Genomic DNA, 27812 nt, shown 5'->3' with positions numbered 1-27812 from the left:
GACACCAGAGAGAAATGATTTCAGGATGCATTGACGTCAAAACATCTTGACGTAGTATACTTGTGCAAGCAATTACACATTAACATGCTTCCATTTGAAACTTCGAGGTCGTCATCGTGGATTGTAATTCAATCAAGTTGGCGTTTTAATGAAACAGATCCTGTGATTGGTCAGAATGCCCCAACTCATTAAAAATTACCGGTCATTAATTGTCGATAACCACTCTCAGAGTACATTTGAATAATTTAGGTCATCTGCATATTTATCGTTAACTCGGGGACTACTTTTTTTCAGCAAAACGATTGAGATATTCTGCGGTATAAAAGTCGAACTGACGTTTGGCTAACGATCTACAAACATTATCATTGAAGAAATAAAGAAAACAACAAAGAATGTACATAATCTGTTTGGGTGAAGAGCTGAGTGAAGATAAATAGAGAATACCACATGGCTTGCTGTGTCGTACCAGATTTACACGAGTTTGTTTTTTAAAATATTGAACTGCGAGCGAAAGCGAGCTGTTCACTATTTGAAAAAGCAACGAGTGTAAATCTGGTACGACACAGCAAACCATTTAGTATTCTGTTTATCCTACATACTGTACTTACGTGTATTTTACTGAAAATGTCCTGCAGTCGAGGCAGATTAATTGAAGACGCTTGTTTTGGAACCTCGATCTCTTCTAAAGCCTCGTGCAATCTATTACGTCAAAGCAAAGAAACGTCACTCTGAAAGTGTGGCGTGACGTGTTAGTTCTAAAGATTCATCGAGGGTAATTAGCGAGCGCAATTTTTGTTTCTATAATGACGTTTGTCTCAGTGACTTTGGCATCATAAGCAGTGGAAAAACAGGTCCCTGCCAGACTTGCTTGACATGACCTCATTTACATGATATACACACGTGTGATTTGAACGATTATTATCTCACGGGTGTCTCTCTCACGTATGTAGGATCTATTTATGAGTTGTCCGACGCGGTGAGACTGAGAGAGAGACAGAGCACGAGAGAGAGCGACACAGACACACAGTGATTCAAGGCGCACAACTCTAGTAAAGTTGTCGTAACGAGGTACGCTTCATGGGAAACCGCTTAGATCAATCCCAAGAGCATCCTGATTCAAAATCTTGAGCGACAAAATAAAACTTACAATAAAACAGTATGCTTATAGTTTTGTTCATTTGTTATCGCTTTTAGAGCATATATTGCTAAATATGGTTCAATAGAACAAGGCTGTCTGAACAGTCGTCTGCTACAGATCTGTCGTCTGCTGCAGGATCTGTCGTTTGCTATACATGTAGTATCTTCGGCTCAAGTTGACCAGCATGGAAATTGCCATTTTCAAAGTTGGTGATACTGTTAGAATAAAAGGTGGCGAAGAAGGTCGGATCTAGGACATATAGAGACCACTAGGCTACATGCGTTGCCGCATAAAAACAACTCGACAGTGGTGCGCCAGATACCTAATGGCCTAAGACAACGACAGACATCAAAGTTAGGCTCACCTAAATTGTGACCCTCCACCACGAAATGAGTCGCATGTCACCTCGCGCGGTTCTGCGCTAGGCTTAATATAAGTCTTGTGTGAGTGTCTGGTAACAGTGTGTGGGTCACCTTAGTCACAGGCTTATAACTCAAACAGTTTTTGCTCTTTTCTGAAACGGTTTTCACCACTGGATAGAGCATAAAACACTCTTTAGGAAAATGTAAAAATATGAAAATCATGCAAAGGTGACATGCGACTCATCCCGTGGTGGAGGGTCACAATTAGTAAGTGACGATTGAAGAAGCAGGTAATACACATTTGAACACTGAAGCACAAAGGCTCGAATAAGCACAAACTCAGCAATCATCTTCATCGCTTGTAAAATCACACACGCGGTCTTTCGAATCCTGAAATCAGGTCAAAACTGAGTTACTTCCCTTCGGGTATCATTCTCTCCCGTCGCTAGCTGTGAAGCGAAGATTATCAGAATGCGGTCTTTCGCAGTTTTGACGAATGCCAGCTCGGGTAACCGACTGAAACAGGCCGGTAACTGCACAGTATCAAATGCATTCAACGGCACAATCCTGGAAACAAAAAGACAAAAGGGGACTCGTTTCGCACATGAATATCATGACACGATTTTCGGTGGCAGAAGGTGTGATGAGCAGTAAACAGGCACTCGCAGAGTTTGTGTCACAAAAAGTTCGGTTTTTTAATGAAAACGTCGGAGTAATGGGATAAAAAGCTTACACACCTCGTCCTGAATATCGGGCATATTTTCCCTCGGGTCGATTTACAGGTATTACCTCGCCAGAGGCTCGGTAATACCTGAAAATCGACCCTAGGGAAAATATGCACGATATTCAGAACTCGGAGTGTGTAACCTATATTTAATGACCGGTAATTTTTAATGAGTTTGGGCATTCTGACCAATCAAAGGATCTGTTTAATTAAAACGCCAACTTGATTGAATTACAATATGTTGTAGACTCGAAATGTCCATCCGCATGCAGCGGCCTCGGGTGGCGTTTGACCAAAAAGCGAAGAGTTGGTGGACATGCACCCAACATATTAAACTTCGTATATTTCCCAATGTTTGCGAACTTTCGTCCCCAACTGTAGCCACAGTTTGATAACAAAGAATGTTTCTTTTAATATCATGTACGTATTATAGGCAAGAACATGCTTCGAGTCGAAGTCAGTATAGCGTTCACAGTACCTACAGGGTGGTCCAAGAAAATGTAGACAGTTTTGCGTGCCTGTCATTTCTGCTACAGGGTTTCCACCTATTCTTTTTCACCTGGAATGTCTCACACAAGCACGAAAGTGTAGTAAGGCACAGTTTTTTCTTCTTTGCAACATCATTTCTGGGCGTAGTTCAATAGTTCATCACATTCTCAATCCAAGCACCTAGTCTCTGGATTACGGCTGCGACACGGACATTGAAGTTGTTGCTAACTCTGTCCACGGTCTCGAGTGGAATCCTCCTGATTTCACGAAGAATGTTCTCCTTTAGCGCTTGTATTGTCTGTGGATTGTTGTGGTAAACCCTTTCTTTCAGGTACCCCCAGAGGAAGAAATCTGGAGGAGAAAGATCTGGGGACGAAGTGCTTGGATTGAGAATGTGATGAACTATTGAACTACGCCCAGAAATGATGTTGCAAAGAAGAAAAAACTGTGCCTTACTAAACTTTCATGCTTGTGTGAGACATTCCAGGTGAAAAAGAATAGGTGGGAGCCCTGTAGCAGAAATGACAGGCACGCAAAACTGTCTACATTTTTTGGGACCACCCTGTATAATGCAAAAGTCTGTCTAAGTTCACAAAATGTGCTAAATTTTGCCAATTTGCATTTTCTTTTACAGTATAAACAATTATAATGACTTCATGATTAGAGAGAGAGACACTCAGTCAGTCAGACAGACAAACAAACAGACAGACAGGCGGAGTAAAGGGACAGACAAAGAGGTACAAAAGTCGTCAATCATTTATTAAACGCAGAACACATCAATATAGAGATATGTATCCGATTTATGGGTAGGTGTGACTGCTTCCTTGTGGCCGGAAGTAGGCAGTGACAGGAGAGTTGCTATGGGAACCACACTTAGCCCAGAAGTACTGAGCACGACCGTAGCATTCTTCTCTGTCGCTTCCTGCATTAAACCCGCAAAAGATATTAAATTTGATATTCGCAAATAATTATGCTTGCTTTGATGCATGCCTTCTTATTCATTTAGGAAAGCTATTTATATAACCCGTAATCCTATTTACATTCATATAATCACTGTTCTTGGATATGCTACGGTCCTAGTTGTAACTTTACAAATTTTCGACCTCTTACCAGCATCCTTAAATTTCATTTCAGAACACATTCCGTATGGTCTGTGATAAGATTAAACTGGTTATCATAGACAAAGAACCCGATAGTAAAAGAATATATTTATTGCATTAATTCATTCGACCTTCCACCTAGAATGCTTGTAAGTGAATGCTGAACTAAACATGCCAAATCATGCACTTCGTAGAAAGGACCTGGCTGATAATCGACACTCAATCCAGTAGTAGCTGTACACATTGTTTCAATGAATTCATACGACCTGTCTATTTCATCTTTAACATTAACTTCGGAACAACATTCATATGCTGTGTGGCTAGGAGGTGGCTGGTAATATGCAGGCATCCAACACTAACTGCATACATTTTCATCAAATGATTCGACTTACCTGTGTCACGGTTGGTTGCACCCCAGGCATCAAAGAAGAAACCCTCCTGGTCACGGTGAGCTGGACATGACCTGACCTTGACCCAACAGCCCGCTCCTGCCGTCCTGAACGCTCCTAGAACACAGAACAACATAGAAATGAAAAACAAGCTTTGTATTATTGATCACACAGGAGTATCAATACACTGGAACTCCCTTTTAAGGCCCCCAATTTAAGACTTTACTCTTTTTGAGACCTTGAGTTTTTAGATTTATCTTTTCATGACCTCCAATGTAGGACCCTTTTTATGACCTGATTTCCTCCGGTGTTTAGAGGGGTACCACTGTACACAGGTTTTTGTGTGTATCAAGACAGCACTTGGTTTTTTATATTTAGTCAAGTTTTGACTAAATATTTTAACATCGAGGGGGAATCGAAACGAGGGTCGTGGTGTATGTGCGTGTGTGTGTGCGTGTGTGTGTGTGTGTGTGTGTAGAGCGATTCAGACTAAACTACTGGACCGATCTTTATGAAATTTGACATGAGAGTTCCTGGGTATGAAATCCCCGAACGTTTTTTTCATTTTTTTGATAAATGTCTTTGATGACGTCATATCCGGCTTTTCGTGAAAGTTGAGGCGGCACTGTCACGCCCTCATTTTTCAACCAAATTGGTTGAAATTTTGGTCAAGTAATCTTCGACGAAGCCCGGACTTCGGTATTGCATTTCAGCTTGGTGGCTTAAAAATTAATTAATGACTTTGGTCATTAAAAATCTGAAAATTGTAAAAAAAAATAAAAATTTATAAAACGATCCAAATTTACGTTTATCTTATTCTCCATCATTTGCTGATTCCAAAAACATATAAATATGTTATATTCGGATTAAAAACAAGCTCTGAAAATTAAATATATAAAAATTATTATCAAAATTAAATTGTCGAAATCAATTTAAAAACACTTTCATCTTATTCCTTGTCGGTTCCTGATTCCAAAAACATATAGATATGATATGTTTGGATTAAAAACACGCTCAGAAAGTTAAAACAAAGAGAGGTACAGAAAAGCGTGCTATCCTTCTTAGCGCAACTACTACCCCGCTCTTCTTGTCAATTTCACTGCCTTTGCCATGAGCGGTGGACTGACGATGCTACGAGTATACGGTCTTGCTGAAAAATGGCATTGCGTTCAGTTTCATTCTGTGAGTTCGACAGCTACTTGACTAAATATTGTATTTTCGCCTTACGCGACTTGTTTATATTTAGTCAAGTTTTGACTAAATATTTTAACATCGAGGGGGAATCGAAACGAGGGTCGTGGTGTATGTGCGTGCGTGTGTGTGTGTGTGTGTAGAGCGATTCAGACTAAACTACTGGACCGATCTTTATGAAATTTGACATGAGAGTTCCTGGGTATGAAATCCCCGAACGTTTTCTTCATTTTTTTTATAAATGTCTTTGATGACGTCATATCCGGCTTTTCGTGAAAGTTGAGGCGGCACTGTCACGCCCTCATTTTTCAACCAAATTGGTTGAAATTTTGGTCAAGTAATCTTCGACGAAGCCCGGACTTCGGTATTGCATTTCAGCTTGGTGGCTTAAAAATTAATTAATGACTTTGGTCATTAAAAATCTGAAAATTGTAAAAAAAAATAAACATTTATAAAACGATCCAAATTTACGTTTATCTTATTCTCCATCATTTGCTGATTCCAAAAACATATAAATATGTTATATTCGGATTAAAAACAAGCTCTGAAAATTAAATATATAAAAAGTATTATCAAATTTTTTTTTTCGAAATCAATTTAAAAACACTTTCATCTTATTCCTTGTCGGTTCCTGATTCCAAAAATATATAGATATGATATGTTTGGATTAAAAACACGCTCAGAAAGTTAAAACGAATACCCCGCTCTTCTTGTCAATTCCACGGGCACTGCCTTTGCCACGGGCGGTGGAGTGACGATCCTACGAGTATACGGTCTTGCTGCGTTGCGTTGCGTTCAGTTTCATTCTGTGAGTTCGACAACTACTTGACTAAATATTGTATTTTCGCCTTACGCGACTTGTTGTTTTCTTCACCCGATTAAAGATAACTAGACAAGAACACGACATAAAATAGAACGATAAAGTGCTATTTACAAAATAAGGACAAACGCAGAAACAATCATGATGACAATTTTCAACAACAACATTCTTTTTTAAAGGGCTTAGAATGGATACACATCAGCGCGACCTCGCTGGAGAAAACTGTTCGACTGTTTCATTCTTTTTACATTTAGTCAAGTTTTGACTAAATGTTTTAACATAGAGGGGGAATCGAGACGAGGGTCGTGGTGTATGTGTGTCTGTGTGTGTGTTTTTGCATGTGTGTGTGTAGAGCGATTCAGAGTAAACTACTGGACCGATCTTTATGACATTTTACATGAGAGTTTCTGGGTATCATATCCCCAGACGTTTTTTTTCATGTTTTCGATAAATGTCTTGTATGACGTCATATCCGGCTTTTTGTAAAAGTTGAGGCGGCACTGTCACACCTTCATTTTTCAATCAAATTGATTTAAATTTTGGCCAAGCAATCTTCGACAAAGGCCGGACTTCGGTATTGCATTTCAGCATGGAGGCTTAAAAATTAATTAATGACTTTGGTCATTAAAAATCTGAAAATTGTAATTAAAATTATTTTTTTATAAAACGATCCAAAATTACTTTTATTTTATTCTTCATCATGTTCTGATGCCAAAAACATATAAATATGTTATATTTGGATTAAAAACAAGCTCTGAAAATTAAAAATATACAAATTATGATTAAAATTAAATGTCCGAAATCGTTTTAAAAACAATTTCATCTTATTCCTTGTCGGTTCCTGATTCCAAAAACATATAGATATGATATGTTTGGATTAAAAACACGCTCAAAAAGTTCAAACGAAGAGAGGTACAGTAAAGCGTGCTATGCAGTAAAGCGCAACCGCTTCCGCGCTAAACAGGCTCGTCACTTTCACTGCCTTTTGCACTAGCGGCGGACTACGGTCATTGTGAAAAAAAATGCAGTGCGTTCAGTTTCATTCTGTGAGTTCCACAGCTTGACTAAATGTAGTAATTTCGCCTTACGCGACTTGCTCTCTTTTCTTTTTGTGTTGTTGCTATTCCGTTTATTATATAATCACTGTCCAAGCTTGCTCTCACTCTGCTCCCACTTAACCTAGCATCCCATCAATCAACATCAACACTGTCCACAGTCATTCTAGTTTCACCTGTGGGCCCATAGATACTGGTATAAGGTCTGTCGACAGGTGACCCACAGTAGATCCACTGCGGGGAAGCCCTCCTGAGACAGTGGGCTTCGCTGTGCGAGGCGTTCTCGTGTGCCTCGGCGTACGTGTCTCTGTGGATAATGCCTGGCGTTGTGGAGCGGCACCCATACTCCGCGAAGTAGCAGCCTTCTGCGCCGATGGTCATTGCACCTAGCGGTCAATATTAGTGAACATTTTCAATTTTGATCAAAGTACGACATTTGACAAGTACTGATCATGATCGAGACATTCATCACAAGAGGTCCATCCTTTTGCGCCGATTGGCATTGCAACCTGGGGGCAATGTCATTTGGTATTTTCAATTTTGACCACTATTTGACGTTTGGCACAGTACAAAAACAGCAACAACTACACCTGCTACCACTTTTAATGCTTGTTCTGCGATTATCACTTCCGCCTCTTTTTCTCCTACATCGTACTGCTACTACTGATATTCCTATTAATGTCTTACTATTAAAAAAAACACTACTCCCATTGACCTCCACCACCACGATACCCGACGAGGTTTGCTTTTTCATAGCGACCACCTTTCTATTAAAACAACTTGTGGTCGGTCCTTTACGTAGTTGTTATCTATAGATAGGTTCGACTCTACTACTACTTGTACTTCTGCTTCTATTACTACATGTACTATACTACTTCTACTAATCGTCCACTGTAAATTGCAGTGATTCACTTTTGAGCACCCTTTTTGCAACAAGTTCAGAACACTGTGGAATATAACGCATAATGTTACTGGCAAAAGTAGCACACTTATTTTTAACTTTGCTAGTAAAATAGTGCACTGTGTCTCATTGTGTTCAAGTACGTTCTACAGTGGAACACTTTAGAGTGTAGCATCGTACCTGTAAATCCAGACACATGCAGCCACAACCCGTCCATTGGTGGATGACCCGCACCATTTTCCCTGATGTGTTTCATGCACACACAAACACACACACATACACACAAACACACACACACACACCACATACTCGTTGTCTCACCTGTGGGTCCATACACTGCAACAACACGTCCATTGCTGGGTGACCCGCACCAAATCCACTGCTGTGCTGCACGTGCCAAGCATCCTTCCTCTGTCCCGTTCTGTGTGCCCAGGTCGTCCTTGTGCGTTCCTTCAGCTGTTGGGTGCTTGGGGCAGTGATCGGTAATGAACCAACATCCTACAAACACAAACATTATGAAGAAAAGAGTATAATTATATTAGTATCTCCAAAGCTTTGATAATATTTTTCGCTGTTCACACCCACCTTCTCAAATGGTTGAAAACGCTGTGACTTTGCTCAAAGATATTTTGAATACATAATCGAGCTTGATATTTGCTCACAATCTGTCGACAGTTACAAAACGTAAGCCTGTAGATAGATTTAATTCGCCAGAGGTACAACAGCTAGCTCTCTTCTTGCTTCACTTGGTTTAAACAAAACTGTATTCGGTTGGATATCGTGACAAATGTACACTATTTCACGTTTAGATCAGTGATCAATCGTATGCTTATATATAAGCGAATCCCAGGTTTAACATAAGAGAAATAAACACGACGGGGGCCATATCTAACAAAATTGTTTGTATAAGATATGTTCTTCATTTAAGTCATGGCGCTATTCACGTTAGGCGGACAACACTTACCATCTTTGGCAATGTGTGGATAGAGAGTGTTGGGGGCGGAGCCATCGGGAAGGTAGGACCCACGTGGTGTGTGAGTAGCAGGTGCCACAGTCGAACTGCTACACGGGGGCGACGTGGGTGGTGTGTGTTTTGTCGTAAGTGTCTGTCTGTGTACTGACACACGATTGAACAAATTGTGGAACATATTACAAACTGATAACCGTCATTTACTTATCTCAAGACAATTTTGCTTACTGGAACTAAGTTGAAGGTAGAAGTGTTCGTATTTAAGAGGAACTAGACATAAGAAGTCAGTACTTCAGACGTAAACTGCTTATTTGTTTTCTTTCACCCAGAATAGGGAAGACATAACCCAACTTAGTATTGCAGAAAACAGCCTGTAAAAACAAAGGGTAAGAGTAATGATCACATTTATTTTTTCCCCAACGTAAAAACAACGACAACAGTCGACCTTTATAATCATGTTTCGGATGTTATTTTTCAACCTCAATTTCCTGTAACTCTAGATAACTACAAAGTGTATTCAATTACATAAGACAACATTTCATTCAACGCTCAATATCGTCGTCGTCCTGGAGTTTCAGCGTAACTCGATTCTTAGTGATTATGATGTTTTTGAGCTTAAGACCAAGTTAATCGTTCTTCATGACAAATATTCTCTGCAATACGAAGGACGATACGTGATTTTACATTCGTTCATCTTTCTAGCCATACCAGGTACAAATATAAACACTATTTCATAATTTAAAAAATCAGTTTTGGCCTTCAGCTGAAAAGCTGTCTGAAATGAGTTACGCCAAAATCCTGTGACGACGTCGATATGCAGTTTAATATCATTACCCCCTCACATATCATCTCACCTCTCAAGTAATGAGGGCCGGTTGGAACTCTGGGACCTACTTCATCCAGTGCCACAGGCCTAGGGAAGTGACTTGTACTGCCCCACTGCGCAGCCTCACAGCGCAGCCGGAAGTCAGCATAGTCAGGGGACAAAAACTCTGACGTGCTATAGGCCTAAGAAACACATCGCCATTATCAGAGAACTCTCGTTTTATTGCTGCGTCAGAAATGTATTATGATAATGATCACTGTTAAGTCGATAATAACATATACATCATTACATGTATCCCTGGCCCTATGTTTGACTAATAACAGAATGGGATTTCACTGTTCGGGTTTTTCTTTTTCTCTATTCTTGTATTGTTTTGTTCTTCTCTCATTCTAATCTTTCCGTTCCTTCTTCCTTCATTCTTATTAATAAAATTATTCTGTCTTTCTTTCCTGATTGAGTAGTTGTCATGGTAAACTGACTGATGACGATGCTGTAAATGAGAGGACACACACTGCCAGTTTTGTCTTGTTCTTTGCTTGGTTTGCATTTAATGTTATGTCCGCCATTATTCTTAATTTCTTACTGCGTAGGGCACGTGATATAAGCGTTCGCTTGAGTTCGTGTCCCTATTGTTTCTCTGCATGACTGTATCCTGTGTATTTGAATAAAACCTTGTTTAAACAAAGTTTAAAAAAACAAAGAAGAAAAAAAAGCTAATCCACTCACCTTGTGATTGTCATGGGCGTCAAAGTAATCTGTTCTCTCCAGACCGTGTCCACTGTAATGGATTCTCTCAATCCCTATTTTGTTGTAGAACACGTTTGTGTAGATCTGATTTCCTGCAAATCAAAGACACAGACGGATGTACGCACGCACGCACGCACACATAAACACACACACACACACACACACACACACACACAAGTATGCACGCACGCACACACACACATAATTATAAACACACACACACCCACACACACACACACACACACACACACACACACACACGAACACACACACACGAACACACACACACACGCACGCACACACACACGAACACACACATACACACACACATACACGCACACACACACACACACACACACACACACACACACACACACATATATATATTGTTTTTAAACGGATACATGTATTACAAAGCTCAGGATCGCCGAAGCAATAAGAAAGAAGTAATTTACTCCAAAAATTGTGAACAAAAAAAAGGTATTGTATAACTACAAATTAACAGAATCTTAAACGAAAGAGAGGAAAGTCGCTTGTTCATTTCAATGCTTGTTATTCTCTCAGGTGCCAGGATATTGGTTCCGTATAACTCTCGCTTACTCTATAACACATGTTGTATGCATAGAGAGCGATTACTTCCCTTTCGTTATTTGATCTACAAATTTACAGATTAATCAATCATAATGACGACACGTAAACCGCGCAAGATAAAATATGGGTTTTTTTTCAGAGTGACTGAGTCTATGTATTAAGGACGTTTTTGCATTCCAACAATGTTATACTCCTGTTTTAACCATCAAAAAATGAGTACCTGATAGTTATATGCTTACACATACATATTGAATACCAAGCCAGGTTTTCTGTTCTGTTCCACAGGCATATACAGCCATTTAGAATGTCAAGAAGTATGAACAAATCCAAAAACAAATTCAGAATAAAATAACAAGAAAGGTAAGTTGTTGGAATGTTTGTTATTAACAAAATGTAACGTATTGTGTTGTCAATAACAAACGTTCCAACAACTTAGGCCTACCTTTCTTGTTTTTTGATTTTGGTAAAACAGTATGCTTAAAACTCCATTTTCTAGGCATAATAATAATAATAATAATAATACGAATATTTATAACGCGCACATATCTCACCAACAGGCGACTCAAGGCGCACATACACTCGTTCACACACACGGAGACTTAAAGTCACTAGCACACACACACCATCAACCATTACAATATGTACAGTTATTCAGGGTGGGATGGGGTGGGCAGTGTAGAATGCATGGATTATTTGGAAAAAAGGAATGTCTTGAGTGCAGATTTGAATGATTCGAGGGACTGTTGTTGACGGAGGGGGAGAGGTAGTGTGTTCCATTGGCTAGGTGCTTGGAAAGAAAATGAGCGTTGACCTGCTGTTTTGAGTTTGGTGTGGGGGATGTTGAGCTTGAGGGAGTCGGCAGATGATCTGAGTGTTCGTGAAGGGACATAGAGAGAAAGAGAGTCGGAGAGATAGGCAGGGGCGAGACCATGGAGGCATTTGTAGGTGAGAGTGTTGATTTTGTAGGTGATACGGGCAGGAACGGGCAACCAGTGGAGCTGATGTAGGAGGGGGTGATATGATCTTATTGAGGCATGAACGTATTGTTGTATGAATTAATAGAAGAATACCTTCTGGGGCCTCGGGATGATGGTCAAGAATACTGTACAGCTTCGGGTAGCGAGATTTCCACAAGTCCGTGCGGTATGGGGTATGCTGCAGAGAAATGTGAACATGTTACATGCCCGTTTCCATTTCGAGACAGCAGGTACGAATATGCAGGTTAAATTGACACTTGAGGCTTTGTCAGCAATGATGTATTTCATAGTCTAAAGCCTTGATTTAGACTATGATTGGTTGGAAATTGATTGGGCGAGGTCGCGAAGCTGGCTGCACGAAGCTCTGACACAGAGTTTTTTGCAAAAAAGACTTCGCGGTCAACTGATGCATGGATTTAATGTAATGCGAGCCACGAGCGGGGATGTAACCTTTATATCTAAACAGCGAGACACGATGTTTTGAATCAAACGTTTGGGGAAAGAAAGCCTGGGTTTTGGACTGTTTTTTTGGTTTTTTTTACGATGGAATCCACTTTAAATAAGAATAAGAATAAGAATACTTTATTATCTCATAGAGAAATTCAGGGGTGGTACATAACAATAATACAAACAAGACATTGATTTTACATAAAACATATAGCACTATATAACATGGACATCTTTAAAGCACTGCGCTTATATCGCAGGAAATATACGGTTGTACATAAAACCAATACATACATGTACATTACTACTGATTGCACTGGCAGAAGAGGGGCTGAGTCGGGTATGTGGATGTGTTTACATGTTGCTAAGGGTGATGGATTTGGGGATGAAGCTGTTTTGCAGCCTGAGTGTCCTAGCTTTGTGCGTGCGAAGTCTACGGCCAGAGGGAAGGAGTTCATAGAGGTGGGCTAGGACATGGGACCTATCTGAAGCTATCCGCCTACTCTTTCTCACCACACGCTTTTCATACAGGGACTCCACACTTGCTTGCTGCCTGCCAATCACCTTGCTACTGACATTCACCATTCGCACTAAGACATTCCTGTTCTTCACACTCAGACCTCCATACCAGGACACAAAACCAAAAGTGATGACAGACTCGATGAAAGAGCGGTAGAAAGACTTTTTTCCTGTGATATAAAGGCTCGCAAGCCGGGTCATATACTAAAGCAAACGATACTCTGATAAGGGACACAACCGCTGTATATTGCCGTTTGAATTGCAGCAAGATAATTGCCTTCCATCGAGACCTTTTTCTCAGTTTTGATGCAATCATGTTATGATTTGATTTTGAAATTGTCATAAGTAAATTCTCCAGGCAATCAAGAGTTTCAGCTGTAAGAAAAATGCACCCACCTGCAATTTTCCTCGCAGGTACTCCCCGTGGCCGTGCCCCAAGCCACGCCCGTCTACCTGAATGGACTGGTCCAGGGCGTTGTACATGACGTTGTAACGAATGACGTTATCACGCCCACCGCCGATATTCGTGTGTATATCGTTCTGTGTAACAGAACATATTTCAGCAAAGACAGACTAGTAAACAGATAGTCACCGTGTCATTATCTGCGTCTGTCCTTCTGATGTGTGTTTGTCTGTCTATCACTATCGCTCTCTCTCTCTCTCTCTCTCTCTCTCTCTCTCTCTCTCTCTCTCTCTCTCTCTCTCTCTCTCTCTCTCTCTCTCTCTCTCTATCTATCTATCTATCTCTCTCTCTCTCTCTCTCTTTCTTTTTTCCCTCCCCCCCCTCTCTCTCTCTCTTTCTCTCTTCCCTCCCTCTCACTCTATCTCTCTCTCTCTCTCTCACTCTATCTCTCTTTCTCTCTCTCTCTCTCTCTCTCTCTCTCTCTCTCTCTCTCTCTCTCTCTCTCTCTCTGATCACGAAGTCTGTTAAGGTCAACAATGCCAAGTCACATTGACAGTAGAAGTTACACACGTGCACACTGTGATTCAGAAGTCCAGAGTGAACACATTTGCACATGCGAGAACTCCAGAGTAGACACGTGTGAACATCAACATGTGAGAAACGCACTCACATCGTAGAAGACGTTGTGTTCGATGAGAACAGCGGAGTATTCATCGTCCAGCATGATACCACGCACGGGCGCCCCGGGAAAGTGACGCTGAACGTCGTGGATGTGGTTGTGGCGTATCACGTTGCCACGCTGAAAGAACAATTGACTCAGAACTCATGAGTCTGAATGTGACTTTAAACCAAAACAAGTCGCGTGAAGCGATATAAACACATTTAGTCAAGCTGTCGGCAAAAAAGGAACAGATTAACACACACACAAAAAGTCATCACCGAGACTATATCAAAATAGTCTCGACTAACTACACGAACAAAACAAGACTAGTCACGCTCGTCTCCGCGTAGCGCGCGAACGCAGTACTTAATTTCTTATTTCTTATTTTCTTTAATTCTGAGCACATGTTTACTGTAAACATGACATTGTATATGTTTTTGAAAACAGGAGAAATTAAGGAATACGATGCAATTGTTTTTAAATCTGCTACATGTAGTAATAATTCGATTTTAATGACAACTTTAATGAGCAAACTAATTAACTGATTAATACGCTGCCGAGCTGAAATTCAATTCCACAGTCCGTACTTCGTCGATGATTACTTGACTAAAATGACAATTAATATGATTGAAAAATGAGGGCGTGACAGTGCGGCCTCAACTTTCACAAAAAGCCAGATATGACGTCATCAAAGATATTTATCGAAAAAATCAAAACAACATCTGGGGATACATACCCAGGAACTCTCATGTGAAATTTCATGAAGATCGGTCCAGTAGTTTTCTCTGAATTGATGTATACACACACACACACATACACACACACACACACACACACACACACACACACACACACACACACACACACACATACACACACACACACACACATACATCACGACCCTCGTCTCGATTCCACGTCAATGTTAAAACATTTACGGTAGTCAACACTTGACTAAATGTAACAAAACACACACACAAAACAAGCAAAGGAGCAGCCAGGATTGATGTTTACGAGAGTGTACTCTTTTTTACAGTATATAATGTTTGTTGGGGTATTTATTTATTCTTAACAACAAGGTTTCTAAATGCTGTAGTGATTGCAATAATGAAAAAAAATGTCGATAGCAGCAATGATGTTAATAAGCTAAGAGAATATCTGCATGGAATCGAAGTATGGAAAATAAATCTCACCCAGGTCCAGTCTCGTCCGCTATGAATAGCGCCACAGTCGCTGGAGTTCCAACACATGTGATGGATGTGGTTATACTCTATCACGTGATCGTTGCCCTGAAAAATACATGTTATTAAGGTTTAATATCAAGTTTTAAAAAACAATGTTATACCGTCCGCAAAATATAATTCACATTTACAATAGTAGTTTAAATAGATCTGGATCGACTAAAAGAAAAACGTACCACAAATCAGTCCTAACTGTTCATACACGGCGTTTTTTTTTGGGGGGTACGCCTGACAAAATATCTATCAGTGATGCATTTCCCATTATAAAATGTTTGTGACAGCAGCGGCGTTTTTTAATTGATCTATTACCTCATGAGTCGCTTCCTCCCATTTGAAAGCTAGAAGCATCATGAGTATCTCTCTTCAACAACTTGCATTTGAGGCAGAATGACCGAGGTTTTTGTTTGTTTGTTTGTTTGTTTGCTTAACGCCCAGCCGACCACGAAGGGCCATATCAGGGCGGTGCTGCTTTGACATATAACGTGCGCCACACACAAGATAGAAGTCGCAGCACAGGCTTCATGTCTCACCCAGTCACATTATTCTGACACCGGACTAACCAGTCCTAGCACTAACCCCATATTGCCAGACGCCAGGCGGAGCAGCCACTAGATTGCCTATTTTAAAGTCTTAGGTATGACCCGGCCGGGGTTCGAACCCACGACCTCCCGATCACGGGGCGGACGCCTTACCACTAAGCCAACCGTGCCGGTTTACCGAGGTCTTTAACGTGCCCTATCTGTGATTGGACATAGAGATACCGTCTCTGAGTCTGTACCTAAAGTTGACCCGTGTTCGTCCAGACCTGGATTCGAACCCGTGACCCAAGGATCACAAGCACAGTACTTTACTAACTGAGAATAGACGAGCTCCTGAATTCAATCAGTCGGATTTGTATGGGTTGTGCAAGGGTAATGACTCATACGTTTTGTGACGCTAACTTCCCACATGTGCTCCTTGTTGACGTGTTTCAGACACACCCCTCGCTAGTGTCTTGCCTGTACTGTCACGTGGGAAAGTATATGACTCGATCAATGAAAGCAATAGTATTCACTCTTTCACAACCCCCAAAACAGGACAGAGTTATTTCCGAACATCGTCGATTGACGATGTTCATATCGACCACGAGATGCCTGTCACCGTGGTGCAGATGATTGTGTGACACAGTAGGATGAACACCACCTATCTTATGCATGGCGTGTATGACCTCACAGTCCAATGATGCTCTTGCTATTTTGATGTAACAATTAAATTACTACTCACGCTCCACCAGATGCCGGTGTACTGGCCGTGGTGCAGATGGTTGTGGGACACAGTGGTGTGCAATGCATGCTGTCTACAGATGACTCACCTCCCACCAGATGCCGGTGTACTGGCCGTGGTGCAAATGGTTGTGGGACACAGTGGTGTGCAATGCACGCTGTCTACAGATGACTCACCTCCCACCAGATGCCGGTGTACTGGCCGTGGTGCAGATGGTTGTGGGACACAGTGGTGTGCAATGCACGCTGTCTACAGATGACTCACCTCCCACCAGATGCCGGTGTACTGGCCGTGGTGCAGATGGTTGTGGGACACAGTGGTGTGCAATGCATGCTGTCTACAGATGACTCACCTCCCACCAGATGCCGGTGTACTGGCCGTGGTGCAAATGGTTGTGGGACACAGTGGTGTGCAATGCATGCTGTCTACAGATGACTCACCTCCCACCAGATGCCGGTGTACTGGCCGTGGTGCAAATGGTTGTGGGACACAACGCCGTGAACCCCTCCCAGCCTGATCCCGTGGTTGGCCTGGGCACCAACACGCGCGTGGAGCCAGATGTGGTTGTCACTGATCACGTTGTCTGACGACACCAGGTTCTTGCGATCTCCTCCTGCCAATCATCATTATGGAAATATTGTAGATGTTGATTCCAATCTTTGATTTTATAGTTTGCTTTTGCTTTTTTTTCTCCCCTTAGCTCTGTATTTGTTTGTAAGTCCTGAATAAGCCTCCAGGGAAGAAAATGTCGACATTGTGTGTGTGTGTGTGTTCTGTCCTCGTATTGGTGAGTACAGATTTTGTTTGTTTTTCAACTTTGTTCACCTCACCCACAGTCATTTAAATGTTTTGTGTATACAAATCAGCAGGTTAGAGGTAACTTTCTCCTCGTGTAAGCGGCTCGACTCACCATCTCAAATCTGACCTGGCTTTTGGATTGGATATAAAGGTTACACACTCCGAGTTCTCAATATCGTGCATATTTTCCCTCGGCTCGATTTTCAGGTATTACCGAGCCTCAACCCTGGGGAAAATATTTTTTATGCACGATATTCAGAACTCGGAGTGTGTAACCTATATATCTTTCCTCGTGAACACATACCATTGTTCGGTTGACCACCTCAACTCTGACCAGGCTTTTGGGATAAGGTGCCCCCTCCTCGTGAACACATAACATTGTTCGGTTGACCACCTCAACTCTGACCAGGCTTTTGGGATAAGGTGCCCCCTCCTCTTGGACACATAGCAAACGTCAAGACACAGATACACCATTTGTAGTTACTGCCTTGTTGTACCTATTCAACTGTTTTCTCACCCCCCTCCCCCCTCCCCATTCCCCATGGTCCCACGCTCCCTCTCCGACACAACATGCAATGAGCTGAGCTACACTCTTGCTGTTAATGTAACATTGTTTGTTTATCCACTACAAAGTCAACTGGGTCGACGTACAGGTTCAAATGTTTTATTTTGCCTATGATTAAGTGTCCCAGTAAAGCACCTGATGTTTTTTGGTTACCTGAGATGTGAACACCACCTCCAACGTCATGGATATCGGATCCCAGCACTGACACTGCCCGACAGTTACCACTACACGAGATGGCAGCTCCACCTGTGACAAACAAAACAAGACACAAACAAAGACACAAACAAAGACACAAACAAACAATCAAGCAAACAAAACAATGTATCTCAACAATTGCAATGGTTTAAAATGTTGCTTTCTTTGAATTGCTTTTGCCACAGTTTTTAGCTTTTGGAAAATTAGTTCACGATGTCAGACTGTGGCATACACTGTTAACCATTGCAGACATAAAGTAGCTTGATTTCCTGGCTCTTAGAAATTATTGACTGACCCCTTGCATAGCTTTTGCTGAAACTGGGCAAAGAAGTGGATATGATGGCTAGTATGCAGTTGTTTTCCCTAGACCACAAGTGCAATACCTTTTGCTGAAACTGGGCAAAGAAGTGGATATGATGGCTAGTATGCAGTTGTTTCCCCTTGACCACAAGTGCAATACCTTTTGCTGAAACTGGGCAAAGAAGTGGATATGATGGCTAGTATGCAGTTGTTTCCCCTTGACCACAAGTGCAATACCTTTTGCTGAAACTGGGCAAAGAAGTGGATATGATGGCTAGTATGCAGTTGTTTCCCCTTGACCACAAGTGCAATGCCTATGCTGTGTAGCGGTTTCATCTTCTTCTTCTTCTCATTCGCTTCTTCTAGACGTCCACTCCTGTAGCACGCACGAATGCAGCGGTTCCATGTATAAAGTATAGTTATGCGCACTTACGCTACTTCCTATCAGCGAAGTTTCCATGTGGTTACTAAACAATTACTGTTGCAGATTACCCTTTGTCTGTGTTGGTTTGTCCGTAATACAGACCTAAGACATAGTATTGAAGGGTTACACAGGAAATGTTGCCCATTGATTGCAGTATAAGATATATTTTGTTTGTTTGCTTAACGCCCAGCCGACCACGAAGGGCCATATCACGTGGACTGGGTGGCCGAGTGGTAACGCACTTGCGCTCGGAAGCGAGAGGTTGCGAGTTCGACCTTGGGTCAGGGCGTTAGCAATTTTCTCCCCCCTTTCCTAACCTTGGTGGTGGGTTCAAGTGCTAGTCTTTCGGATGAGACGAAAAACCGAGGTCCCTTCGTGTACACTACATTGGGGTGTGCACGTTAAAGATCCCACCGGATTGACAAAAGGGTACCGGGTCTTTCCTGGCAAAATTGTATAGACATAGATAAAAATGTCCGCGGCCCTATGCTCCACAGGGAGTCTACAGGAATAAGTCAAAGTAAGTCAAGATAAAAATGTCCACCAAAATACCCGTGTGACTTGGAATAAAAGGCCGTGAAAAGTAGGATATGCGCCGAAATGGCTGCGATCTGCTGGCCGATGTGAATGCCTGATGTATTGTGTAACAAAATTCCATCTCACACGGCATTGAATATGTGTGCGATATAAATTGCATTAAAAAAAAAAATAAAAAAAATTAAAATAAATAAATCCCTGCGCTTAGAACTGTACCCACGGAATACGCGCGATATAAGCCTCATATTGATTGATTGATTGATATCAGGGCGGTAGTATAAGATATAAAGCTAGAAGTACAGAAGACAAGTAGAAGACAAGTAATCAAGTATTTCAAGAAATAAATGTTTACACTGTCAACTGATTGTAATTTTGGTGCGCTTGTTATAGAATTCAACTTACCTGTATTTTTTATTTCCATGCTTTGGAATGTGATATTCCGTGCATTTCTCAGTACAAATCCACTGTGACGGCATGCCTCCAAACTTATATCCTGAAATTGTACGTGCTGAGCTGTGCTTTCAATTCTGAAATGAGATACAAAATATCCACAAATGGCATTCAATGGATATTTTCAATCAAAAGAGAAACGGATATATTAGGCCAAAAAAAAGATTGTCTGTTTAGGGTAACATGACCAAAAAAAGTAGGGTCGGTAGGTAGGTAAAGTTTTGTTTTTGTTTTTGTTTTTTGTAAATGCTATGTTGGCTGAACATTCACTTCTTATATTTGATGAATACATGTTTCAAAACTAACGTATAAATAAAACAGAGAGAAAGGGAGAGAAAGAAACGCCAACTGTCTCTTTTTAGCATTTTTACCTCTTTTTTTTTCTTTTTTTTTTTGAAATCAAAAAAAAGTTTTTGGGTCGGCGCCAAATCGATAGGGTCGGTCGGGTTACCCTAAACAGACAATTTTTTTTTGTTGGCCTTATAGTCACCTGCGTCTTCACACTATGGGCTTGAAACATGTAAATGAGCGCCCGTTTTTGATCACGTGTGCACCATGACCAAATACACGAGGAACACCGCCTGCGAAGGATCTTAAACGTTCTTACTTATGATGATTATGATTAATGTGCATATCATACTTCAGCTTACCTGATTTGATTGAATTATAGCTTCTGTGTTTACAATACGATTTATAACCATTTGCTTTGTACATACTTTTTCTGTCTCAAATAATTCCTGCTCTACTAGTTTATATCAGACATTTAACTTACATGACACATTCTTGAAGCAGTGACGCATACACAATATCTGATGACGTCAGCGTCTGATGTGGAGTATTGGGCCACACGTATAACTTCTTGTGTGTTCTGTCTATGTAGTATTCTCCCTGGAAGAATGAAAACGTCTAGTTAACTACCGGTAACAGTGATCGTATTTAAGAATGTTTGTGTGTGAAATATTAGCACTCTCCAACTTACAGCGTAGAAACTTTGCATGTATACACACCAGCACTCATTATCGCATCTTGCATACATGTAGGAATGGCCTTTGTGTGACAAGGTGAAAACAGCGATGTAAATAGAACTGAGAGGTACTGTTTTGTGTGTATTTCTATTCTGTAGCAATGGTGGAGGCGCACAGAAAGGGAGGGGGGAGAGAGAGAGAGAGAGAGAAAGAGAGAGAGAGAAAGAGAGAGAGATAGAGAAAGAGAGAGAGAGGGAGGGAGGGAGGGAGAGAGATGGTGGGGAAGGGAGTGAGGGTAGGGGAAAGAGATACGGGGAAGGGGCAAATAGAGAGTGAAAGAGGAGAGAGAGAGAGAGAGAGAGAGAGAGAGAGAGAGAGAGAGAGAGAGAGAGAGAGAGAGAGAGAGACACACACACAGACGGAGAGAGAGGCAATGAGAGAGAAAGATAGATTCACTTAATCTGAGCCAAGCAATCTATATAAGCGTGTTTCTATTCTTTGGTGCTGTTTCTCCCTGGGAAATTCATTCATGCATTTCAACTAGCACTCACGGGCTGGTCAATCTCACACAGCATGTTGACCACTCTGAAGTAGCCACCCTGAGCATTGCCCGATGCCTGGCCGTGGGGTTTGGACGGGTCATAGTGACCTGGATGAACGAAATAAGTATGTTATAGTAATTGCATTTGACGAGCTGAGTTAAAACCATTCCCTTCCGTGTGTAAAAGACAACAATTTATAGACAGACATTAATACACTACTTGACAAGGGGAGGATACAGAGAGAGAGAGGGAAAGAGAAAGAGAGAGAAAGAGAGAGAGAGGGGGGGGGGGGAGAGAGAGAATGAGAGAGAGAAACAAACCGAGCGAGAGAGAGAGAGAGAGAGAGAGAGAGAGAGAGAGATAGAGATACAACAGACGAATAGAAAGAGAGAGAGAGAGAAAGAGAGGGAGGAGAGAGCCACAGGGAGAGACAGGTATACAGATAGTGACAGAAAGACAGACAGAGGCAGCGAGAAACAGACAGACAGAGCGATAATGTCAGCAAAAACATCAATACAGATAAGACTTTGGATAACGACTTTGTTACGATCTTAACTACTCGCCCTACTTGGCATTCTTGTAAAGCATGTCAGTACTTGAACATTTCTCTTTCTTTTCAGAGAAGTGTTGTTATACATTCTCGAAAGTACCATATATACCCGCCACAAAATAGACTTGCTGGGTTCAATCGTACCGGAGTTATCTTCTCTGTTAGCACCAGTCTTGTGTTACAATCAGCTCCTCTCTACGTTTTTATTCTCACGGGCTGAATAAACATGACATAAAAAGACCAAACGATAATGTACTCACGTGTTTGACGAAGACGAAACGAATAACAAAGCGACCACTGGGGTCTTCCTTTGTTTTGTGCCTGAGTAAGACCCCAGTGGTCGACACGCTTTGTTATTTGTTTCGTCTACGTCAAAAACGTGAGTACAGTATTGATTGGTCTTTTTATTTCTCGCTCTCTCGCGCAGTCACCATTGTTCTGCTTTTGACTAAACGTGGTTAGTGGAGTCATGACATACCCACACTAAGCTGGTAGTGAGGTTTTTCTTTCAGCGTGATGGTGTGGGTGTGAGAGTCAACGTGAGATACGGGTAGAGAGCGGTCCGCCCACCCCCATTGCCACCACCCATACACCCAGGGCTCCGTCTCCTTGGCCCAGTTGACGTCACGACCTCCTGCGTCATAGGTGAAGCGACTGCCGCTTGCACCGTCGGGAATCGACTTTATGTTGATGAAGTTCTGGATAAAGAGAGAAAAAAAGATTTGAGGCGCAACAATAAGTTTCTTCTTGCATTTCAAGAGTCTTGCTTTAGGAGTTACTGCATGTATGTTAGTTTCTTCTTGCATTTCAAGAGTCTTGCTTTAGGAGTTATTGCATGTATGTTAGTTTCTTCTTGCATTTCAAGAGTCTTGCTTTAGGAGTTACTGCATGTATGTTAGTTTCTTCTTGCATTTCAAGAGTCTTGCTTTAGGAGTTACTGCATGTATGTTAGTTTCTTCGTTTGCCTGCAGGGCGTTTCTGTTTCGTCCAAAAACAACAACAACAACAACTTAATAACCAACCAAAAGAAAAAAGGACAAAAACACAACAGCGCAGACTGCAACAAGAAAAACTCACTATATTTGGCCATTCCGCCAGCCTGAGAGCATTGCCGTTGATAAATATTTCCAGAGGAGCCGTCCAGCTGATTCCAAACCCGTAATTCCTGAGAGTGCCCAGGTCTGTTATGCCAGCCGCTGTCAGGTCCACTTCCAGAACTTTGTCACGTGACTCTTGTGGCAGCCTGTCCCGCACGTGGGAGTCGGTCACGTGATGAAAGTTGCTGCTGGGAAGGCGTTTGCCTCCTACCTACGTAAGAAAAAAGTTCGGGCATAGAAAGATTCGTACTATAGGGCTGGCCAAATCGTCCGCCTGATCGCCAGGTTCGATGATAAAATCCGCCAGGCTAGTAGAAACCGCCTGGCAACTCGCCGGGCTGGCCAGTGAACATTCTGGTCCAATGCAACACTGTTGGTTGTAATATCGAGTTTCACGGCCATAATTATTAACACTGCAGATGTAGCAACCGTGGTAGGTATGGAGCCAGCGAAATTTCTGGCGGGCTAGTGACTTTCTTGAAGTTACTCGCCCGGCTGGCGAGTTAACATTTTCGGTGTCCGAACCTCCCCCCGTGTACACTACATTGAATGTGCACGTTAAAGATCCCACGATTAACAAAAGGGTCTTTCCTGGCAAAATTGCTTAGGCACAGTTAATAATTGTCTACCTATACCCGTGTGACTTGGAATAATAGGCCGTGAAAGGTAAATATGCGCTGAAATGGCTGCAATCTACTGGCCGTATAAAATTTCATCTCACACGGCATCACTGCAGAGCGCCTAGAACTGTACCCACGGAATATGCGCGATATAAGACTCATTGATTGATTGATTGATTGATTGATTGATTGATTGATTGATTGATTGATTGATTGATTGATTGATTGATTGATTCGGCCATCCCTGGTTCTAGCGAGGCTCAGTGAGTTGAACTACCGAAAAAAACACACTGGCCAATGACTTTTCTTCAACGCAACGGTCTTTTAAGTGGACAGACAAACACTTAAAATACAGAAAATAAACTTATCTGACAAATTGTCCAGATCGTTCGGAAGACACAAGCGAGACTGAGACAATCTAAAGAAGCTGACTGTTTTTGGATTTTTTTTTCTTCAGTAATACTCTGCTACATAAACAAACAGAACAGTGGAAAATGTTTATTGGTGTTTAGCAATCAGGGATTGACCAACCTTAATGATCTGTTTAGCAATCAGGGATTAACCAACCTTAATGATCTGTTTAGCAATCAGGGATTAACCAACCTTAATGATCAAACATTATTTTCTCAGACACTGTTCGCCCCTGTAATATAAGTCCATCAGAGATTTCGAACAAAATGAGCACCCTTGACCACTCAAACTGTTACGACCTGCACATAATGGAAGGGCGCTGGTCTTGTACGACATTTATCATTGTTCGAGATAGGTGGGACCTGACGATGAACAACACGAAACAAACTTCACAAAAAGAATTGTTCGGCAGCAGTGTCGGAGGTATTTCTCGGAAGAGGTTTGGCAAAAATAGATTTGAATCAAAATAACCCAAGTTCCCGGTGCTGTGTACTTGTACATTATTTGTATTCAGTTAACAGCACAACCTTCCCTTGTCGAACGAGCTAAATGCTAATGTAGTCTACATTCCTTTGGCTTCACCCCAGATCTCAAGGATTTATCTATTTATCTATTCTCATTATCCTCACTATTGTATTGACATGAATTCATCAAACACTCACCACATGCACTTCCTGTCCCTGGTAGGCTCTGAAGACGACGGTACCACTGGTAGACTGGATATGCAAGGTGGAGGACAGGTCATGGTAACCTTGCATCAACTCCACGAACACCGCTGAAATAAATGGACATACATGGATAATGCATTCATATATGAACGAATAAGAATATAATGAATGAATGCATGCATGGATGTGAAACTTTCTAAATGAGCAAACATACATCAGACACCCCATTCGTAGTCACTTTTGTTCAGCTAAACGGAATGATGTTTTGTATGATAGTGAGGTAGTGAAGTTAACATAAGGTTGGTTTTGCTGCCATGCTGTAAAGCATATCAATAAACATTGCTTCTTCGCGAGAAAAAAAAATATTGAGATAAGATATCGTAAAGAATTTAACTTCCATTATTTATTATGCATAAACATGGACATGTTTCTTTCAGCACCACATCGCATCGCGTACAGACCAAACACAACAAGAAATTCCTCCGAGGTAGGAAAAACACCCCCGTTGGTCAAAGGGAAATAACCATTCTCACTGCCACCAACTGAGAAGGTTATTTCCCTTTGACCATTAATATGTCCCTCTATAAGTCCTTGTAGAATCTTAATCCACCAATAACTCCGTAACCGTGTGTTTGACTGGTCCCAATTTTTGTAAGGACCGTCTCAGGAATGTATAGAACCTGTTCACCAAGTTTGGTGACGATCGGTCCGTTCATTCTTGAGATCTATATGCGAACACAAACACACAAACAAACAAACAAACACATCGACCGAATCCTATACACACCCCTATACCGGGGGTGTAATAACACATGAATACGTCAATCAAATCAACTTCTTCATACTCACAGTTTCCACGTACACCATCTTGACCAAGCATCGTGTCCACCACATGGTTCAAAGTTTTCACAGGGTGGGAAGATGATTGGCTGATAAAGGTGTGTGTTATTAATAGCCAAATCCAAACATATATTTCAACACAGCAGACATATCGCATGCGTATAATTTTCATCTTCACAGAGTGTCTGTATACGGTATGTATTGCATGCATCGACGCAGAATGAAAACAAATGAAAGTCGTCACTGGCGGTGTTATCAGAAATTGTCTTGGGTGCTAAATGCATCACTGTAGCGTAGCTCTGGATGTGATTTGTCCCACAAAATGTGTGAACATAAATGTAGAAGAAGTCATTTAAAACAACTGTATACTGTGTAGCAACAAGATATAAACTACGATTTGGGACAAATGTCTTAGATTTGCATAAATCTACAGACTTGGTACACTTACAATACAATACAATACAATACAATAATCTTTATTCATCTTTAAAAGAGAAATTACAAGCTTCAACGAAATTGAAAGATTGCATTGATTTAATGTCGTAAATCATCACAGATAAGTTGACGCTTTTTCGTGAGAAATACGAACAATGGACATCGCAGTCTTTTTTTTACCGAAAATGTAGGACTAAAGCTTTGTGCGGCGAGCTTCGTGAAACAGACTTAGCCAAGTTGACTTCACCCACTTAATATCAGGCATCCACGTGTGTTCAAACTTACCCATCGTTGGAATCGGATCCCGTTGGACTGACGTAGATGTGTACAGTGTCTGACCATACACAGGGCACTGACCACAGCAGTGCCAGACACACACATATCTCTGTCCGTGACATTCCTATCCTTTCGCTCTTGTGAGCTACGAACTAATGCGCTGTCCTGAATCGCCCTTCTAATCTGACGGTATCTTGGCTATGATCCAGTTTTGGACGAGTCAGAAAGTAAGGCTAGATTATGATTATTAGAACAAAGTTAACTGTTTTCTCCTGTATATCACGGACTTCGTTGCTTTTGACTGAATATTTTAACGAGAGCATAGAACGAAGTTTGTCTCCCGATGTATTGTGTGTGTGTGTGTGTGTGTGTGTGTGTGTGTGTGTGTGTGTGTGTGTGTGCGTGCGTGCGTGTGTGTGTGTGTGTGTGTGTGTGTGTGTGCGTGCGTGTGTGTGTGTATGTATGTATGTGTGTGTGTATATACATATACATGGGTGTGTGTGTGTGTGTGTGTGTGTGTGTGTGTGTGTATGTGTGTCTCTGTCTGTCTGTTAAAGGTATTTCTCAAAAACTACCGAACGAATTGATATGAAAATTGGAACAGACATTTCTGAGAGCATAGTACTGAACAGGCGATTATGAAACTTTGCACAAGAATTCTTCCATATGATATCTCTACACGTGTTTGGTTTCTTTCCATTTTATTCAATAAATCTCACTGATAACGTTATATCCGTCCTTTAAAAAGTTGAGGCCACACTATGGTGACCGCATTTCCAATCAAGTTAATTCATTTTTTTCTTCGGTTAAAAAATCTTTTACCCGGTCTAGACAATAGGATTTCAATAAAATATTTGACTTGACTTTGATTGTACATATTTCAGTTCGAATGCTAAAACATCAAATAACCAATGTGCTCATTAAAATTTTGCTTGAAATTAAAATTGCAATCACAGATTCAAGAAAAGTTGCATTGTATTTTTTAGTACCACTTTGAAACGAAAATATGAAAATATACATCTGTTGTGTTTGAATTAAAAATGCGCTAAAAGCTACACTGAGAAAGTTCGTTTCGTGCAAAATAATTTCATTGTTTGTCTGCTTCCCGGAGACCAAGCCGAGCGGTCTCAGTCTACGAGTTTTGGCCAGCCCAGTACTTAAAAGTGTCGGTAAACGAAAAATCCACCGTGTGCTTTTCATTCCTTTATCCCTGCAGCCGGTTTAGTCAATGTTTTGATATTGCTTTACGTGACTTGTTGTTCTTGCCGGTGCAATGGCATTTTAAATACCTAGCTCGAATTAAGAAACGTGTCAAGGCCCTTTCT

The 27812-nt window shown here is 41.3% G+C and overlaps 1 protein-coding gene across 1 annotated transcript; it reads right to left on the bottom strand.

The window, feature by feature from the left end:
- Positions 1–3451: 3451 nt before the first annotated feature.
- LOC138975185 (uncharacterized) lies at positions 3452–26659 on the bottom strand. Its single transcript, XM_070347846.1, has 21 exons — positions 26497–26659; positions 25786–25865; positions 24931–25043; positions 23218–23448; positions 22619–22838; positions 21600–21697; positions 20856–20971; positions 20036–20160; positions 18331–18423; positions 17255–17427; positions 15504–15599; positions 14320–14448; positions 13643–13786; positions 12374–12458; positions 10692–10804; positions 9994–10147; positions 9134–9286; positions 8491–8667; positions 7445–7654; positions 4206–4319; positions 3452–3635 (listed from the first exon to the last, which is right to left on the bottom strand). The coding sequence occupies exons 1-21, from the start codon at positions 26607–26609 to the stop codon at positions 3514–3516; spliced, it is 2859 nt and encodes a 952-aa protein (XP_070203947.1). The 5' UTR covers positions 26610–26659; the 3' UTR covers positions 3452–3513.
- Between the last annotated feature and the right edge of the window lie 1153 nt (positions 26660–27812).

Source organism: Littorina saxatilis, linkage group LG9, assembly GCF_037325665.1.
Source record: "Littorina saxatilis isolate snail1 linkage group LG9, US_GU_Lsax_2.0, whole genome shotgun sequence".
NCBI classification, from domain to species: Eukaryota; Metazoa; Mollusca; class Gastropoda; order Littorinimorpha; family Littorinidae; genus Littorina; species Littorina saxatilis.
Note: the sequence above shows the minus strand (reverse complement) of the source record. Positions and strands in the feature narration are given on the sequence as shown.

Bases quoted from the DNA above. Each gene is read 5' to 3' on its own strand.
- LOC138975185 (XM_070347846.1), bottom strand. From the start codon at position 26,609: ATGTCACGGACAGAGATATGTGTGTGTCTGGCACTGCTGTGGTCAGTG. The intron at 23,449-24,930 runs GTGAGTGTTTGA...TTTCTTACGTAG, and splicing joins AGGGACAGGAAGTGCATGTG to GTAGGAGGCAAACGCCTTCC. The intron at 20,161-20,855 runs GTAAGTTAAATG...ATCTCATTTCAG, and splicing joins CTGCTTCAAGAATGTGTCAT to AATTGAAAGCACAGCTCAGC.